Source organism: Phalacrocorax aristotelis, chromosome 2 (assembly GCF_949628215.1).
Source record: "Phalacrocorax aristotelis chromosome 2, bGulAri2.1, whole genome shotgun sequence".
NCBI lineage: Eukaryota > Metazoa > Chordata > Aves > Suliformes > Phalacrocoracidae > Phalacrocorax > Phalacrocorax aristotelis.
The window spans coordinates 10,409,526-10,429,940 of NC_134277.1; the positions used below are offsets into that span (position 1 = coordinate 10,409,526).

General features: G+C 42.1%; 1 protein-coding gene across 2 annotated transcripts in view; it reads left to right on the forward strand.

Annotated features, from left to right (window-relative positions):
- The window catches only part of DNAJB6 (DnaJ heat shock protein family (Hsp40) member B6), a 62,365-nt gene that overhangs the window by 29,103 nt on the left and 12,847 nt on the right, over positions 1-20,415 (forward strand). For both annotated transcript variants that reach the window (XM_075082378.1, XM_075082377.1), the window contains exon 9: positions 186-256. In XM_075082378.1, coding sequence (XP_074938479.1) covers positions 186-256 — 71 coding nt within the window. The remainder of the gene's footprint in view (positions 1-185; positions 257-20,415) is intronic.

Genomic DNA, 20,415 nt, shown 5'->3' on the forward strand with positions numbered 1-20,415 from the left:
GGGGAAATGCAGATGGTTGCTAGTTACAGCTTCTGCACTGTTAAATGCAGAAGCTTGCCAGCTACAGTTGCATTAAGCAGGCAGTGCTCCGTTATAGTTCATTATCTAAAAACCTAGGTCTGGTGAGTATTTTCAAACTGCTTACAGTGCTTTTAAAATGGCTAACTCCTGTTGTTGTCCTGCAGAATTGTTGAGAATGGACAAGAGAGAGTAGAAGTTGAAGAAGATGGCCAGTTAAGGTCGCTAACAATAAATGGTAAGGAGCAGCTGCTACGCTTGGATAACAAGTAATTCAACGCACGCATTTAACAGAAATTTTAAGCTATAACAGCCACCATTTGAGGATTGACAGGAACATTTTTTGAAGATTTCAAACGAACTCAACTTTCTGTATATCCGTACTTAATCTTAAGTAGTATAAATAGCTCACCGAAGCTCTCATTTGTTATAGACTTTTGAGTTAATTGTTGGGACCACATCAATTGGACCATTTTTTTGTCCTTAAAATTGTTGTAAATTTCTGTATGCACTTTCTTTTTATTATATATGATCAAGGTGAACCATGATCCTTCAGTAGTGCTAGGGCGAGATGTACACTAACACTAGCATGAATCTTGCTTTTTCCAATTTGAAATGTGAGCCAATTAGTAGTTTAAGTCTGCTGTGAAGTTAACATTTCCAGGATAACCTTTTTAAATACTTTCAACATTTTTTTTTTTTAAATGTTTAGTAGTGAACAATGTTAATACATTTCTGCTAATGCATTTCTGGTTTAAATAAATTAAGGATGTTTTCTAGTTATGCATGAATGCAGACAACTTAGTAAGTTTTGACAAATGTTTAAATGTGTAATGTAAGCAAAAGATAAACAAAAGTGAAGCCAGTGAGCTGAGTCTTTTGTCATTTGCTAAAAAAAAAAAAAAAAAATTCAAAATGAATAAATGCTGATGTTTGTGGTGCATTCTTTCATGAATGGCATTTGTAACCTTCCTGTGTCTGTGTGTGATTTGGGCAACTTGGGAAAACAGTGCTTTTTTTTTTTTTCCTTTCTTTTTTCCTACCACCTTTTTCTTCAGTCTTAAGGATGAGGGCCTTTTTTCTTTAGAGACGTTTTCTTCAGTGTGACTGGAAACATATTTAATTTCTTTTCCAAACCTGTATTTGAAGCACCTATTTTTAAGAAGCTTCAGAGGCTGACTCTCTAACTCCATCTTTTGCCCTAGTACATAATTTTGTTTTGGTCTAGGCCTAAAGTAACTCTTTCGGTTTAAAAATAAATGTAAAGTTTTCTAAAGTTTTAAGTTCTGAGGTTGCTTCAAAAAATAACCTGTAGTGAACATAAAAATACAGGAAAACATTTAACAATTAAAAAAAGAGAAGACTTTCTCAACAATAAGATTTCTTTGCTTATTTTGAGAACAAACATAATTGCTTTGAAGGAGATTTGTACAAATCATTAGCATTGAAATATCTCACCCTTATTTTTAGTCATCACCCAAAAATCGGAAGATGGATTAATGCGTTTTGTTAAATTAATGGAGTGAAGCAAAGCGTTAATTTGTGGCTAAGACCAGATTTTCAAAGTTTAGTGAAAGATGACTTGATTTCTGTATGTCATAGCGAAAGCATGCAAATAACTATTGGCATATGTTAACACCTGTCAGGTGCTGGGTAATTTCATGCATAAATCATGGATGTACAGTTTTTATCTGTGCACCAGCTTTGAACATCTGGCCTTTATGAAATTCTTTAGGGTGGCTAGGGGTTAAAAAAAAAAAGCATGGTGTTTTCAAATGATCACTTAATGCCTTCTTGCTGAACACCATCTGCTTTGTACTAACAAATGTGTTGATTATTAAATACATCGAAAAGATTTGTTCATGTTCATCATGCAGGAAAACCAATTCAGCTTAGCCCAAACCAACAATCTAACAGACTGCTACAACAGAATTCGTGTTTGCAGCAAAGTTAGTATGTCTTACATTTGTCCCACTACCATTAATGCTAATTTCATAGAACCAAACAAAATAACAGGTAGAATAAGAAATAACTATGTACTTTGGTTTTGGGACTACAAAAGTTATGTACCTTTTCAAGTTCTTTGCAGAGTTCTTGTTACTTCAGTGTTGTGTTTTTGTTGTAGAAGCACAAACTCAGTTTAGAACTAAACGGTGTTTTCTTGTTAATGCTGTTTTTTCCTTCCCCATGTATGTTCTTTCTTGATCCAGATAACTAAACAGAAAATTTATTTCAAAATCTGGCTTTGTTGTGATGTCTTGAGTTATTAAAATGTTAATTTATATTTAGAGGACATAGTGTGCTCCTTTTAAGTTATGTAAACTGTAAAAAGTGCTTCAAAATTGGTTAACAAAGTCAAATAAAATTAGGACAATCTGAAGTTGGGTTTGAGTTCCTTCCTGTGGATAACCATAGGTTTTGCATTGAGCTGCCAAACTTCACCTGCTATTTTAATCCCAGGTAATCTTCTTTTAACATCTAAAATACCTAGCTCAAGTTAGAACACTATTATGATAACATACCTGCTAGTGGCAAATCTGTGCCCAGAAAAGCGTGGTCCTTCTCACAGCATTATATACAACCATTTGACTCCAGAGTTCTATAATGAAATCTTTTAACACTAAATTTGCTGAAGATCCAGTGTTGGGGATAGTCTCTCTCCTGCCTTTAAATCCCTGAAGCTGGTTACTGTCAGAGCTGGACAAAATGCAGCATTAAATGGCAGTGCTGCTCGCTCTTGGTAGAAAGAGAAGCTGGCAAAACACAAAAACAGATGCAAAGAAATAAGGCAGCAGAAGGCAGAATTAATCAGTAAAGGTTTCTACAGTACTAAGCAGATAGCCGTGCACCAGCATTTGAATGGGCTGGTGGTTGAACGGGATGGATGCATGGTCTTGGTCCAAGTATAGAATTGGACTGGCAGTTCCAGTTGTTAAAAATTGTCACCTTCCTACACTTGACCTAAGCCTAATAGTCTCCTAAATGTATAGACCACAGTTGTTTGTTTTTTTTGGTTTAGTGTTTTTTTTTAAATAACACCACATCCAACTTATTTTTTTGATGCCACTTGTTGCATCCAACGTCATTTTTAATATACAAAACAAATCCTCATTCTATGTTTACTGTGGATCCAATTTAAATTCTTCCTATTATGTACTGAATATTCAGAATTTTTTATTTGTGCTGCTGAAATGAACTTCTTTTTCTTGAAAATCCACTTATTAGGTTCCTCTGAAAAATTTTACATGGCTCCTTACTAATACGTAATTTGCATGTATGTACAAAACTTTCTAGAAGTAATGGATAAAGGGCAGCAAATTTCCTTAAACTCCAGTTTTGGCCACAATAGCATGAAATGCTTAATAACAGAAAAGGTTCTCAATTCTGGCACATGCTAGGCATCCAGTGTGCAGTGGTATGAGGTAGCCTTCAAAACCAGGTGCTGTTTGATTAAAAGTACCATTTCTTCATACAGGAGGGATTTATTTTTGAATGGTTAGGGATACCATCCTGTTTAAATTAAGCTTCCTGCAGTGGTTTGGAAAAGCTAAGATGGAGTTTTTGAACCTGCTAAGTCACTTGCTCTTTCATGCTCTGCTTCAAAGTTCATTGGTAGAATACAATAACTTTGTAATGCTTTTTCTTGGTGCAACCTCTTTTTGGTCTCTCGCGCATGGCAGTAACTTCAACGCAATCCACTGTAACACAAGTTTCTCGTTAGATTGCATGGCACCTACCCCTTTCACTTGGCTTTACTCAAGTAGTTTGGGATTTTGCCTTTAGAATGCTTCACATTTTGAAACCGGTGCAGCTCTTGCGGTTCTCAGTTCTTACAATACCTTCTCTGGGAATCACAGGCATTGTTTTGTGGTATAAGTGACAAAGGTGGTCGGCCGAGTAAGCGCACGTGGCGTTTGTGAGATGTGTACTGTATCAGCTTCTGATTAATTGATGGGCTGAGCCTTTGAATGCTGAAAACAAGGCTCGTAAAAGACTGAACACCAAAAAAATCTGTAAACAAGCCCAAGGGTTTTATATCTCTCTGTCAGTGTTTGTGTTTGGCTGTCCTGTGTGCCTGCCTCTTTCAGCGTATTAGCTTTAGGTGTAAGTGGAAGTTCGTCTTCTCTATTTACCTGTGCTTACGTGTTTCAGACCATCCCTGGGATGGTCCGGTGATAAAGACAGTTCGATTTCATTTTTTATTTTTGGAAACCTGAGATCCGTTCCTGAATTTGCTTCTGTTCTGTTTGAAAAGTGAGCTTGTTTCCAACTTTACCTTAGTTTAACCTGCGATTGTAACAGGATAGTGTTTACCTCTAAAGATCATTGCATTGCAAAATGGATGTGTCAGCTGTACGATGCTTGTGGTCAGAGAATTTTTCAAAAGCACGCAGTGCAATGCATTAATTTAGTGTTAGGAACCTTTCTGTGGAAGCATTGCATAGTACTTTTGAAAAACCTGCCTCTTTGGTCCTGCTTTTTGAATGTCTTAGTATTCAGGCTTGTTTTTAAGTCATGATGTTCTCACAAGGTAGTTGCAATACTGACATCAGTAATCTGCCAGTCAGCAGGAACCCAGACTTTGAAACTTTACTACCTTTTTTTAAGGTAAGAAATGGAAGCTTGTTTGCACTGTCTGCTCCCTCTGGTCTTGTTTACTTTGGGACTGAACTGTGACTGTGGTCTTGCTTTATGTAGTACTCAGTTTGGGTTTCCTTGTTGTTATTGCTTGTGTTGAAGTTGTTGTCTTAAGTGAAAAGCTTTTTATCTTCCACCCGAAATGCTGAAATGATCCTTGTGTTGCAGTAGGATTGGAATGAAACAAATTTACTTTCAGGGCTACAAACTGTAGCTTTTGAATTCATCATTAGAGCGGGTTTACTGCTTGATCTGCTTTGGTGTTGGAAAAAATACCTCGACTAGAGTTGGTTGTTGGGTGAAGTGCACTCCTGAAAAGTTAGAGTAGAAGGTGGTTGGTTTGTACTCTGCTACACAGGTCATACATTCACAAAACAGTAAGCCGTGCTTTTGAGGTGCTGCTGCCAGATTTTTTTAAAAAAATAATTAAAAAAACACTCTGACCATCTGAGCAGTAGCCCTCAGCTTACACAAGCCGACTGCTGTTTCAGACGCGTTGAAACTTCTCTGAAAACTATGTTCTGGCAGACTTAGCGCTGGGTTAGGTGTTATCTGACTTAGAGCAGCTGGTAGAAAGTTAATGGAAAACCCACGCGAGTGCTATATCCCCTGTCATGCTTACCATGTCTGAAATACATGCGGCAGTTTGGATGTGATAGTACCCAAATCTGAAAGCCATGAGGTCTTGGTGTAAGGTAGATTGCACTGGTGGCCTAAGTGTTAATTATCTTCCAAATAAAGGAAGCTAAAGACTTCTGCTTGGGAAGATGTCAGGTTCGAAATGTGATGGTGGGAATTAAAGTATATTTAATTCAGAAGAGAAGTAAAAAGTTTTATTAAAAGGATGCTGTTAAGTGGAATTGTCTCTTTAGTGCTCTGGTTTTCAATAATGCTAACTTTCACAGCACAGTGGGTTCATTTTAAAATCACTAAAAATAGATCGCTTTTGAGCTTGACTTAAAATTGACAATCAAGAAAATAGATTTTTTTAGAGGCTTATGGTAATAACTCGTAAAACATTGTTTTGCTCTATAACTTACCCTTTATGCTGAATCGTAAATGGAAGCTCTTTCAGCTATTCTTTTCAATGCAGACAACTTGGAATGAACTCACTAAAAATAGAAAAAAAAACCCCTATAGCTGCTAGTTTACCAGTGGTCAAAATAAAGCTGAATCCTTTCATACAACTGAATATTAATCCTGAGAGAGATTAAATATTGACATCTAGTTTGTAAAGATGCTAGTCTCTTACGTGGTATAACAGACAACACAGTACATTGAGAAGGCTTCGGTTTCTCCTTTTACTGACTGTTAAAAATAAAATATGAAATCTCCTGCATTGTTTCTTATTAGTAAATTTATTTGAATGAGTTATTAGTATGGGAGAGGAATCCGGCCTGGGTGACTGGTCATAGAATTCAGATTGCGGAACACACATTCCTGATGGCCAGAAGAGAGAATTATTTAGGCTGTGTCTGTAAGGGAGTTGCTTGAAGCTGCTACCAAAACAGCTAAAGATGCAAAGCAGCAGCTCTGGAATAGGATTCTTCTGTCTCAGCTTGATTGAAATGTGGTCCAGGAGGGGAGTTTACCTGGTGGGGGGGAATTGTAGAGTTTGCAGAGGCTTTGACAGATCTGGTGGAAAAGCTGGGCAGATCTTTCGATTTCTCTCCAGAAATACATGCCATGTCTGTGTTAGTCTTTGTAACTGATATATGGTGTAAGATTAACTTGCTTACATATCGTACATTTGCGTAACTGTCACAATAGCCACCTCTGGCAATCTTTTTTCCTAGGCAGGTAGTTGGAGGCTGCCTTTTGCTCTGCGCAGCACAAAGCCCAGTACAGAAACTAAAATTGAATTTGTTATCCTGTTGCGATATTTGTGTTGCTCAGCAGCAGGGTACTGTCTTGCTTTTGTGAAAGGGCATATTCTGTAGTGCCAGTCTCCGTCATTCTTCTAAAGGGAGCTAGGCTATTGATATTTTTAAATTGCTTTGGACTTCTCTGTGGATGTATTTCTGGAGGGAAATGGAGAAGACTCACACGGCCAAGGCTGACCCTTTCCTCCAGCCTCTCTTAGCCAGAGTTGGAAGACTAAGCCTTATTGATTCAGAGGACTTTGGCCAGGCTTTCCATACTAATACTGCCTCTTATCAGAAGGCACTTCGGTGCTTTAATTTATTTGGACATGCGCTGTTAAGTAGTGACTCAGACACTTTCCAGAATTAGTCTGCTAATCTGGACGTATACATTTCTTACTACTGGGTGCTTACGGGAAATATGGTCAGGCCCTTATCTCCAAGCGTACTTCAGTAACAAAAGGGTGTTATTCGGCTCTTCTATACAAACTGTGAGCTCAGGAGAGTGGTAGAGAGCTAGAAATTCACTTAAAGCTCTTCTAGATGCATCTAGTATTGTCTGCAAGCATGAGTAACATTCACGAACCTCCTGCCCTCAGCCTTTGACTGAGCTCCTGAATGAGTGCGAAGAGGTAGAAGATTTCTCTCTTGGGGAGATTCACCTTCTGAGTTAGGACAACCACCAGAGTGTTTCTTTCATTAAACACCTCTAGTGCTACTTCCGTCTTCTCTAGGCTTGTATGTTTTAGCGCCAAGAAGAAAGGCAAATCTTAATATCCTGGATAGGCACAATGCCGCTTCTCAGTGTAACTTGCAGGGCATGAAACCGGTAAGGGAGAAACAGGAAGGCAGCACAGCCTGTTTTTGTGTTGTTGATGTAAATTTCAAAGCCTTTTCCTCATTTGGCCTTTGCCTTTCTCATCCCGAAAACCTGACCACGAGTTACCGCAGTGAATGCAGATGCAGTGGGCCTTTGCCTGTTCTCTGCCGGCCCAAGCCCTGTGCTGCTCTGGAGGCTGTTTCCCTGGCGGTGCAGGCAAGGAGGTGCTTCCGCAGCCTGAGGATGGTGTGCCAAATTCCAGTTTGATTCTAGAAAAAAAATAAAAATGTGTACACCAGTAAGATAAAACTGTGCATATTAAAGGTCGCCTTGTTTGGAAGAAGGGTATAAACATTTTTATAAGGCTAGACAAATTCAGAGGGGAAGATAAACATACATTTTTTAACACATGGGTGATTAACTGTTGGAAGAACCTGCCAAGAGTTCTCCAAGAGTTTCTCCAACTTCCAGCATTTTAAAAGACTTAGCACTTTCTGAAAAATGTTTTAGTGAGAAGTGAGTGTTTAGACTCTACAGAGAAGTAGCGGAAACCCAGGAGCCTGCGACACAGATAAAGATGCGACGTAGGGCACAGAGTTCCTCAGGCCTTTCTTCATAGTCTGTGTCTTAGCTTCTTCCCTCCCTCCCCTGATGCGTTAACATCAGTGCACGTGACAGATTCCCTTACTGCGGTTTTGAGACTGGGGGATGCTTCTGTGGTGAAGGAGTTTGACGATGGCTGGGCTGCGTGCAGGGGCTGCCTCGCCTGTTGGGAGAGACTGGGGAAAGAGGGTAGCTGGGAAGCGAGGAGACGACGCACGCAACTAGGGCACAGATAGCGTTGCCTGATGACTATTGCGCTAAAGCATCCAGTTTGGGATATGTAGGTGCCAAGAGTGGACTTCATGTAGGAGAACGTGTTCTGGATCTATTAAGGTAAGTTGTTGCTTTACTGTAGTGGGCAAATTGGGTGTTTAGTGACGAGGACGAACCAGGGCAAAGGTGCGGTGACTGTCCCAGGGAATTTGATTTGAAATTTGCATTACAGTGAGCCCTTGCATGTCTCTTCTCTCTTTTCACCAACAACAGACTGCAGAGGTTGAGAGCACCTAATTTGAGCACCTGAGATGAAGATTAGGAGTTCTCTTGCTAATGAATCTTATGACAAAGATTTATTTGGCCGTGGGCAATGTTTTAACAGTGTAAAGTTTTTATTTTTAGCGTGTTAAACCTCACGTGGACAGCAGTACGCATGTTTTGAGTTTTGAGTGACTACAATGAAAAAAGCTTGCTTTTTGTTCATTGGTTCATCTTTGGTAGTGTGCTAAGTGCCTAAGACTGCATTATGTCAAAAAATATTTCTACAGTGAACAGCCAGAGAAGCATCTCTGAGAGGGCTTGTGTGCGTAAAAATACTGTCTATGGGTGCCTGTTTGGGTTTGTATACACCCAGAGCTGCATCTGTTAATCAAGTTTATTTCTAAGAGAAACTTGTGGGCAGGCAAATTCCTGGAATTACAACTCAGCAGCATTTGGGTCACATAACCATAAAACAGCTTGGAACAAAACCAAAACAAACTCTTCCGGCAAAGTCCTGGTATCTCTAGGCCATTCCTAATTTTCTGGGGAAGGCGTCCTGCTCAGAGAGTGCTGGAATTCCAGAACCAAGTCTTAGTTCTTCTACAGTCAAATTAACCATATTTTGAGATCTAAATACTCAGCTCTTAAAATAGCTGTTGTGCAGTCCCCTTTCTGTACAAATGATAAAACTATAAGGCTTTTTGCCTTACAGCAGAGTCAGAGGAGTGCAGCTTCACCGGTATAGACACAGCTGTAGTGACAAGGGAGCTTGTTAACGGGAAGGCAAACAAGTGTACATGCTGTACTGCTCTGCCCTTTTCTGGCTTAAAAGAAGCCTTGGACAGAAATCCTTCTGTAGTCGGCGAAATAAACAGTCTGTGTACACCTTGTATGTGTTGACTGTTAGCAGAAAACCACTTAAAAACTACTTATTTTTAAATGTCTCAGAGCTGTAACTTGGCAAAGAAAAAGAATTGTATCCGTTTTTGAATCCATATTTTCCAGGGAACTTCAGTGTTTTTGAGCGGCATCCCACATGGAACCTATTTCAGAGTTAGGGAATGCAGTTCTTTTTGCTTGTACAGCTCAAGTCTCCGGTTCCGTGGCTGGAAGAGACGTCACCATATGTTCTTAGGCAAAACACAGTAATTTCTCTAGACTATCCGGTAGAAAATGACAAAGTAGATGATAGTTTTTACTGTTGCTAAGTAAAAAGAAACTTATGTGTACTTTACTATGCATATTCATATTTTTGAGATGTTCTATCAATGCCAGCTACTACTATACACTATATAACTTGCAGTATCTACTGCGGGGGGGCTAAATAATTTCAAATCAACTTACTTTTGATTCATCATTAAAGTATTAGCCCGAATGAATTGGAAGATAGTCCTGTTTGAAGGGTTAAAAGAAAGTTGAGTAATTTGTCCTGAATCCTACCATAGCAGTTTTATAGCCATTAATATTTTCTTTATTAACAAATACAACTCTGTCTTAAAAAATATCATAGAACAGGAGGTGAATTTTAGGTGCTTTCTAATGCACAAGATGCTTCTTGTAGTAAGTCCTTAGAACAAGAAGCTCAATGCAGGGAAATAAAACCTTTTTCTGCAAAGGCACAGGTGTCTAAGCCTCCCTGCTCTGCTTGATGAACAAAAGATTGATTACTCATACATGGTTTCCACTCTTGCCTCTCTAGCACTTGCTCTGGGATCACGTGTGCGCTGTGCTCCTGAAACGTTTACAGGAGGAGATGACTGCAGCCCTGGTAACCCTTTTTGTAGACTTAATCACGAAGCCAAGTGCATGCCCGTGCGGTGTGCTCTGTTGCAGGGGAGGTGCTCGTTGCTCTGGACAGAATAGTTTCCAATAGCGGAAAGCCTTTTTTCACACGAGCTGTCTGAGGGGGGAATTTTGTCTTAACACCTCCCAGCTTCTCCTGAAACAAAAAGCCAACCCTTTGTTCGTGCCAGGCTCCAGATTCAGCTCACTGTTGTTTTTTCTGGGTGTGGCGCCAAAATTCCCCAAATTATCGGTGTCTCCGGTGTTGAGTATGGACCTGTAAGTGGCGCAGAGCCAAGCTAGCAACCTGACGTGCAGCTTTACTGTAGGCGAGATGATACATTGCTAACGTCGCCTCTCCGGTTTTCTATTTTTGTAACAGTTCCGGCTAATCTTCCCTTAAAATATTGACCCTTCAAATTTTCACTTGAAACTGTGATAGAGACGGACACTCTGAGGTGCTAGCTGAGCTCTCATCAACATCCAGTGTATTAGTGTTACAACAGTGTGGGGTTTGTTATTGGTTTATCTTCTTAATAGAAATTCAGTGCTTTGAAGGATTTTGCAAACAGATTCCACCTCCTGGAAGGTGAAACTACTGCTTTGCCTGCTGTAATTTTTTTTTTCCAGTCCACCATTTAGTTTTGACTAAGCAACTTTTTCTTTAGACAAACAGCTGTTAATTTTTTTTATTTAGTATTTCTAAAAATTACTGTAAAAGGAGATTGTTTCTGCAGGGATGCCAGGCCGTATCCAATACCAGAAGTTCAGGCAAGGTCAGAATTTTAATTGGAAAGTGATGAAATGTTCTCAAAAGTGCAAAGTCTGCAGCTTTTTATGTCAGTCGCTGACTTGCATGATAACAGATGTAGGTGGACCTCAGTCTTACCTGTTGTGCATCTGTTCTAGGTTTCCTTTCCATATCGCAGTGCTGACTGCAGGACATTTTCAACCCTGCAAAGGGAGCAATAATGATCTTACAAGGCCGAGGAGAAACGCTGTAGTGTAAATGAAGTTCGACATCTTCAAACGTAGTAAAACTCTTGGCAAATGTTTCTGAGAAGATTCTGAGTTTGCTGGTGTTCAAGGGGGACGTGGATTAGCTTTGCTGGATCCTGCACCTCGGGCTGCTAGTAGCAGAAAATTGTCTTGGTAGTTAAACAGTTAAAGCCTCTGCAGTTTCGATGATTTGTTTTTAAAGTTTTTCAAATATTTATGCCATGGTGTAATGAATCTGCTGACAAATAGTCACTTAAACATTTGGAGCTTTCACTGCCATTACAGTGTTAGAGGAGATGCGGGTATGCCTGTAGGCCGGGTGATTTTGAGCAGGAGGTTGTTAGGGCAGCTTCGGGTGTGGAGCAGTTGTCCTGTCGCAGAGTTTCGGTGGGTGCATCCCTTCCACTGCCGCATCCGCATCTCCACTGAGAGCCCGTGGGCATTCGGGTGCTCTTTGCTCCCTTCCGGAGAGTGGCGTTCTCCAATTTCTCTGCCTTTGTGGTAGCTCTTAAATACTGGTTCCCCCCTGTTTTGCTTTGGCCCCAGACACCATGGTTGGAAACGGTTGTTATTGTCCTTGGCGCTTCATCCCCTGGATCTGAGAGGTGTGTTAGAAGGTGGGATGGTGCTGCTGCAGCACTGTAGGATGGGAACAGCCATCGCTCCGGGCACGGGCAGCTCTGGCATGGCCTTCCCAGGAGACGCGTGGCTGTGTTGAGTACACCAAGCAGCGTCCAATGTCGCTGTTCGAACTCTCCTGTTTCCAAAACTCACAAAGCTCTCTTGCTAAAACGTTGCCTGTTCCCACTGGGTCTCTGCAGATGGAGCGTATAAACTGACAATACTGTTTCCAGGCACAAAAGATAATTGTAAGTATTGTTATCGTTGGATCGTAGTTGTGTTTCTGATTTGGTGTTTGGTTTTTTTTAATTGAGAAAATTTTAATTTCTGTGCTCTCCGTTTTTTTTGGTTATCTTGGTCAGAACTTCAGTTTGAGCAGTGTACACAGAGCAATTTATGTGTATAAATATATGTACGTGTGTACACGTTTGTGTGTATGAACACTTTGTTATCGATAGGCCTTGGATTTGAAAAATTACTTGTTGTATTCCTAAACTATGGCGGGTTTTAAGGCACAGGCTGAAGAGGTTGACTACAGGTGGGGAAGAAAGATGGGAAAATTTGAGAGTTCCCTGATGCATTGGAGATGCCAAACAACAAAAAGTGGTACAGCTGGGGAGTTACGGCCCCTGTAGGGCCCTAACTAGGGTTCCTAATTAAATACAGTATTTGGTCAAAATTAGTATTGAACATCAATTTGGAACACCGGGTTTTTTTCAAAGTCAGGCTTCTCATTAGTATGTCAGTATTATTGAACTGAACACCAACTAATGGCTTAGTGCTCTTGTTGTCAGGAGGATGTCAAAAATAGGATTGGGTTTTGTGGTGAAGGTTCATAAAACACTTTGAAACCTATTGAGCCGTCAGAAGAGATGTCCTGTTACTATGAGCACGTGTCATTTTCAGAGTTAATTAAAAGGTGATGGTCTTTGGAGCTCTGTAATCAGTGATGTGTGCAGGTCCTGGGAGCTGGGATTTGCTTGCCCTAGTCCTAGTAATGCAGGGACGGATGAGGAATGAACTACACTTTGGGGGGTATAATTGGAGAGGGTGGATATATCTTCTTTTTTTGTAATTAGTATGTGAAACCCTTAGTGTCATGTTTAAGGCTCAGGGTAGAAGGGAGAATATTTTTCAAATGATTAATCTAACAAGATGAGAGCTTTCAAACTGAGCATTGGCAATGCAAAATAAAATGTGGAGCTTGCTCTTACTGTCTTGTGTCTGTGAGGTTTCAACAGCGTTAATAGCCATTTGATGAGAATATAAACTTGGTGATTTTGTGCTTTTGCCAAATTACTATGGAAGTGTTGACAAAACAGCTGGGGAAGTAATTCATCACATATTTCTGAAGGCACTCATGAGATTCTTTTCTTTTTAAATTTAACTGCATGCCTTTTTGCTTTATATATGATTTTTTTCTCTTACTGTAATCTGGGTTTGCTGTACATAAAGGTTTTGAAGACTGGTTTAAAGCTGATAATCAATGGAAAAATGTGTAACAACTGTATAATTTGCAAATTAGGGAGTGCTCAGAACTGCTCTGGAGATGCTTCTTTTAGTGAGGGCCACTAATGGAAGATGATGTCTTGATATTTTAACTCGCTGGTGTTTAAGAGTTACAAGGATCTGTTCGTTGCAGAAGAGCTCTTTTCCTCTGCTTGCTGTCTGAAGAGTTTTCTAATTAAAACCAGTTTTGCTTGACCTGATGGTGGTAATTCGTAGGAGGACTGAAGGCAAGAAGCAAACCTGAGTCTTTCGGGTTAGCGAAGGGGCCATCGGGTCTCACACTAGGAGGTTCTGGAGCACGATCAAGAGAGGTGCGAAGGTCCACGGGGCTCTGCTTGGGCCGAGGAGAGAGGTGACGCTGGTGGAAGGCACCTTGTGTCTGGGTACGCAGTGGAGGACCTGGCCAGGCTGTGTGTAGTTGCACTGTTTTTTTGTTTGTTTCTCTTCCTCTAAAAGCAAGTATTAAGTTGCATTTTAAGGGCTGGTTCTTTCTTTTTTTCCTCAGTAGGATTTTGGTTTGCACTTCAAATCCAGTTTCAAAGTGAAGCGCAAGCTGCAAGGCTTCCTCGTGGTAGAGATGAAACCTGCAGGGATTTTTGTCTGAGGCTGAAATATAGGTGAGGTGAAAGAAACCTCTGAACACTGAACCCAATCAAGTAATTTGATGTTAGTGATCCCAATTCTGGAGGAAGAGGGGCTGTGTAAGAGAGAGAGACAATTGCAGTGATCTGAGCCCCATCTCACCTACATGTTGTGCAGGGAGTGTGTTGGGGAGAGAAGCCCCAAGCGTAGGAGCCCCTGGTGCAACATTTTAAGCGTGTCTGGGGCAGCACAGCAAGGTAGTGGCATACGACGAGACTTGCAGGAAGCTATGCCAGAGATCTGCTGTGACCCTGAAAAGTGTAGAAAGCATCGCAAGTAAAAGTCTTCTCAATTGCTGTTTAAAAATCAGGTTCATTTGTTCAAAGTCTGAGCTTGAAATCTTGCTAATTTGTATTTATATATGTCAAGCTGTGAATCTCATTCCTCTTTTTTTCTTCCTTTCAAAATTCATGCAGAAGTGAATAAAAGACCCCAGTGTGATAAAGTCTTTTAAAATTAATAAAATTCACTTTGAGCAGCACCATGCAAATGGGGTCATCTCTCTGCTTGCTGAAAACGTGGGGATTCATGTTACCTCCTGCCATTTGTATTTTCCACATCCCATATCTTTAAGATGAGAGCAATTGGCATAATCTATATGGATGCCCTGGTGCGCTTCGACAGAAGCAAAGTAACTGCAAAAGCCTGGATGTGCTCAGCCTGCACTTCTCTCTGGCATCAAATTTAACATAGGACCTTTCACTGGGCTGTAAACGATGTTCTGATGAGTAAGTTTTGGCAGGGAGGAGGTAAATACAGGCTCTCAGTGACTCCCCTATCTATACGTCAGGCTGCAGAGCTTGGCGCCACCTGATACGGTCACACAGGAGTGGCTTTAGCCAGCAATCCCCATTTAGCCACTCAGGCTCAGGGGAACAGCACGATGACATCTCCTTTCAAAGCACCCGTTTGCAACACTGCTGTGGATAGCCTAGGGTGTATGCTCATTTAATTTTCCCCAGTTTGTTGCTTATTGGGGTATCTTTATGGCAAAACATCATCTTGAGTAGCTTGATGTGCTGAGAATGCGGGATTCATATTGGTATGCACTGGGCTGAATACAGGATATAATGGGGTTCTTGGGTGTGTACGGGGGTGGTGGGTAAAATCGGGGTGGCTAAAAAGAAGAAAACCAAAAGGTTGAGCTTTCTAAGGGAGCTGCTGTGGGGTGAGGAGGGTGAGCAGAGCTGGCGTGGGGCTTGCGCTGCCCTGCGCTGCAGGAGTACGGGCTGGGCAGGAACAGCGTGAGCTGCCACCGGAGCAGCTGGATACGAGGGCTAAAGAGAAAAGAGCAACTCCATTGCCAGCTTTTAAAGCCAGAAGAGCAGAGGATTGCTATGTGCGTTGAGCAAAAAGTACTGAGCCCTGCCCTTTCCCAGATACTGGACGTGCTGCAGCCATGGCTCTCCCAGGACACAAATAGCACTGCAAGAGTCGTTCCATCAGTCTCTGTCCCTTCTCCCAAATCCTATCCCGTTTTTTTTTCCCCATCACTTCCCAGGAACTTCACCACCACTTCCCGTGCTGTCTCTGGCCACTTACGGACTGGTTTTCCCCCCTCACAGGAAATGCCCAGATCCTGCAGCAGAGGAAATAGTAGTGCTGGTCCTGGCCTGGGAAAGCCCAGCCCAAATCCCCCAAGTTATAACCTTAATACGAGGTTTTGAGTTGGAGCAGGGAGACATAAAGCATATCTGAGCGTGGTGACGCTGGTGACAGCAGAGCTGTGTGGCTTGGAGCCAGCGGCAGGGGGTGAGACGGGGAGAGGATGAGGTGTGACATGGCAGCAGGTTTCTGCGGAGGGCACGCATCAAGGGTCTTTAGTTTTCAGCCAGCTGAGCACTCCGGGCACCACTTCAGCTAAATGTTTCCTAGCATTGTGCAGGAAAGATGTCTGCCACCACAGCAAACCCTGAATCTCCTCATGCTCTCTCTTTGAATGTAGCAGTGATACTGAGAAATCTGCAATTGCTCCAGAAGAAAAATGATTGCCAGTAATTGGTGAAAGCCACTGATTTGTGTGAAATGACTCAAAATGTTGTCCTTCATCCTGTGCTTTAGCTGATAAACTCCCGTTTCAGTTTACAAAAGCTCTGCCGCTAGCAGCAGTGGTGCAGATGGGGCAGCTGCTCCAGCATTCTCTGAATAGTTTCTGAGTGATTTCAGGCGCTTTTGGCTTTTGAGACTACTTGCATTTTTTTTATCAGTAGATTTTAAAATGGCTGCTTTTTCTCATAAGTGTCACATCAAATAGCAAGAGAGATTTTTAAAGGTGTCACTGTCAAACTCAGACAGTGAGATCTTCCAAGGAGGACTTGATGCAAATCTCAATTCTGTTGAGTCTGACAAACCTGACAGCGCACGGGCTGCAAGTGGATTTTATAACTCCCGCTGTTAATTGTCGCAGTATTAGTGTTTCCTGGCATTTAGAAACAAGTTTAAGAACAATTAATCAGAACTTGCTCAACATAGCCTCCAGTAATGGTGAGGGAGTATTTTCTTGCTGAGCGTCTTGCCTACAATTTCAGGAGGGGTGGGTGGGTGTGTACATGCAGTTTCGTAAAATAGCCTGGGCTTGGTGTCTTATGGGCATCCCTCACTCCCATCACAAATTAAAAGACACTCTGATTTTGCAACTTTCTGAAAACAGCTTTCAAGTTTGGTCCCCCAAATTAGACCATTTCCTCTATGTTTTAGTAGAGTTACTTGATCTCCTGATGTTTTCTTTGTGCTGTAATATATTAGACATGAAGCTTCTAAGAGAAGAAACAAAAGAAGCAGTTAATCTCCAAGAATTCTTCAGCCCAGGGTAATCCAGGCCTGTAGACAGGTCCTTTCCACTAAATAAGTTCTCAGCTCCGATGGGCTCACCTAAAGCTTGAGATTTCCCAGCAAATGTTGGACTCGAGTCTCAGAAGAACCGTGGTATCTTCTGCTGAGGTAAATGTTTATACCAGAGCTGCTTTAACAGCAGAAAAGTTTATCAGTACAAAGATCTTATCAACAGATTACAAAGTTGTAGTAGTGCTATTGACTTCGGATAAATGTATTTAAATGGGGATTTTTTTTCTCTTTCCCTTTTCGTTGCTCTTTCAGTCACAGCTCAGCTCTCCCTGGCAGCAGCGGATGTAGTTGAGTCATCAGAAACTCCAGTGCCCTCCATAGGTGCAGGGTAAATTCCACATCCTTGTAATAAGGGGAATAAAAATGCAAGCAAAGCTTTTTCTTTTGAACTCTTGTTGTCAGTCAGTATGGGTAGCAGCTCAGACTAATGTCAGACATCCAGTTGAGTCCCCTCTAGAAGCAGCAATATGCTGTCCTGCTCTAAGCTTCAGAAAATAGACCACCTCTTAACTTGAAAGTCTTAAAATATTAGAAAGAAACTCTGCTGGTCATCATTCAAGAAAGATTTGAATGGAGTAAGTTTCCCGCAAGCTGTCCTTGCGCAACCAGCTCACTGGAGCTTTAGCTCAGAGCTGTCTTGTGTCATTAGATAAAGCCAGGTGTCCCTCACCAGTTGCATCTTTTCCTGATGCTGGTTGCATGAAGGGCTGTGCGCTGTTCACGGCCTCGGGGAAGTCTTCCTCTGGACTGAGCAAACCGGTGTGCCTACTTTTTGTTTCTTAATACGAGGGAAAACCCCGATTATATATATATATTTTTTTTTTCTTGGTTAGGTGTGTAAGAAAATAGCATGCATGCAGTTGGGCTGCTGTGCGGGAACCCCGAAGGCTCTGCTTCCCCTTGTGTGGGAAGTGACATAGTAAATTTAAATAAGCGGTTCGATATCCTCAGGATGTTTACCCCGCATGTTTCTGTTAATTACTGTCTTGCTGCTAATTACTGCTGATTCCTGGTAGAATTTCAGTGCAGTTCCAGGACGTACGTGAGTGTTACTTAAATGTAACACAAAATAATAATGCTAGCCCGTGCAGGGCTGCTCTTTTCTGAAGTGCTCCGTGACTTACCGGTCCCACCTCACCTGGAATATCCTCTGCCGTAGGAGGTTTCCCGTGCATTATCTCAGTTTTCCAGGAGCGCATGCGGACGCCCTGGTGTAGCTGGTGGCTCCCCCAAGGCACCCGCCTAGTCCAAGAATTGTACTCGCAGTTTGCCTTAGACATACAAAAACGTTGCGTTACTGAAAAAATGCGGGTTGGTAGTGACTTTTCTGATAACGTTGCCCCTCACGATAGGCAATATTGCCCTCTACTGGTTAATTACAGGTTAAAGGATCCATATTTTCCGCTTTCATGTAGCAGCACTTTGCTACGAGAAGTTATTTTTCAGCCCTTCTTGCTTGGAGCAGAAGGCAGTTTTTGGTCCTAATGCACCTTTTGAGGATGCTACAGCTCGTGTTTGATTTCTTTTTCCCCAGAAGCTGCTCTTCATTTGGGAGGACCTGGTGCACTCGAACACCAAATTTTAATTAGTGTTTTTCAATGTTAGTAGTAATGCTGAATACATAATTTTCAGAATTAACCCTTAGAAATGTAACTTCTCCAGACTGGTTTTGCAAGTGAAATAACTGCGAGGTTCTTAATTATTATTTGTATTAGTAGAATAAGACCTTTTGCTTAATGCTGCAGTCTGGATGCTGACTCCAGCACCCCCCAGTAATTGCCCCTTCCCTGCCCCAGCTGGGGCGGCTGCACGGTGAGCTGGATCCAGGCACTGAGCTGGGTTAAAAATAAGCTTGCAAAAAGAGTGTTATTTTTAACCTGGGTCAGTCCTCCGCTTGGGTTCACAGCGCAGCTGCCCAGGCTCTCATGTGGGTGTGCTGGCTTAGATGCACGGGAGACGGCAAGAAGGAGCCGTGGGGGGAACCGAGGGCTGTTTGAAGCCAGAGCGCTCCTGAAAGTTGCTTCTCAAGTGGATATTCCAGCTCTAAACTCAGCTGCAGACTCCCCCTCCATACCAGCTGTCTTCCTAAAAGCCATTTCCAGGACAAACATCACTGCTGATAAAGCCCCAGTAAACATTTAAACACTTCTTGGTGGTGATGCCCCGTGTGGCTGACCTTTCCCAGAGTAAATTCTTTTCAGGTCTCATGTTTGCAATTGGTACAGCTAGCTTTATTCAGAGTCTGGCCTGAATGTTTCAAATATGTTTAAATATGTAGAACAAGAGAAAACAGTTGATGCAAATGACATTTTAGTTTTGCTTTGAAAGATGTATTAGTGGTAGATGATCAAAGATTTTGAGGCTCATACTGTGCACAGCACCCTAAATAATTCAATATTTGAATCACAGATGACATTATGTTATGGCATTTAACTAATTTGTGGTGCCGTCCTGCTCTCCTGCAACTTGGACAATTTTTGGGGTCTATTTATTGAATTAAAACTTGTCTTTATTTCAGGGGAAGATGGAAAACTGACTCTCTTGGGTGATTGAGATGGATTTAATCCTTTCAATACTTGAAGGGGGCTTACAAGAAAGATGGGGACAAACTTTTTAATAGGGCCTGTAGCAATAGGACAAGGGGTAATGGTTTTAAACTACAAGAGGTAGATTTACACTAGATGTAAGGAAGAGATTTTTTACAATGAGGGTGGTGAAACACTGGCCCAGGTTGCCCCGAAAGGTGGCAGATGCCCCATCCCTGGAAACATTCAAGGCCAGGTGGGACGGGGCTCTGAGCAACCTGATCTAGTTGAAGGTGTCCCTGCTCACTGCAGGGGGGTTGGGCTAGATGACCTCTAAAGGTCCCTCCAACCCAAACCATTCTATGATTTAGCTGCACTACGTGCTGTCTGTGTAGTGGTGGGAAGCAGCTCTGCATCCCCCCAGGGCTCTGCTGTGGGGTGAAGGACGGGTGCAGGCAGGTGCACGCAGCCCAGAAATAGGAAGCACAAATTATTCTTCAGGATGGAAACTGGGTAACTTTGTAGTCTAATCAAAGTTAATAAGTTGTTTGACTTCATTGCCACTGTATTCTGTGTTGTGGCGTGCAGGTGCAGCCCTTCTGGTGTGCCAATGCTTTCACAGTCTACCCCAAACAGCAGAGTAATGCTGTGGGCATCTTAAGATGGAAGTTTCTTGCAGTATAACACATGTGAGCTCAGCTTAGCAAAAATGCAAATTACAAATCCTTGGCGAAAGGAAGTTAGGGAGCTTGAGAGGAAAGGTTTAACACAAACTTCCAAAGCAATGCTGGTTCCCCGAGTCCAATGCTGACGAGCTGTGCTCTAGGTTTTAGCACAGACTGCCACCTCTTTTGGGGCAAACGGTGGGTTTGAACAAGTTTGCAAACAGCCCCTTCACCACTTGTTCTTAGCGGATGGTATCTAAGTGTTTCATACTGATTCCCACCCACAGCTGCATCCCCTTTCCTTGCACTTCAGCCACAGCTGTGTTGCACAGATAAACCCCAAGGAGGAGCAGCCGGGTCCTGCGCCTCGGACTGGTGCAGGCAGTGTGCGGGCAGCATGCTGGCAGCGC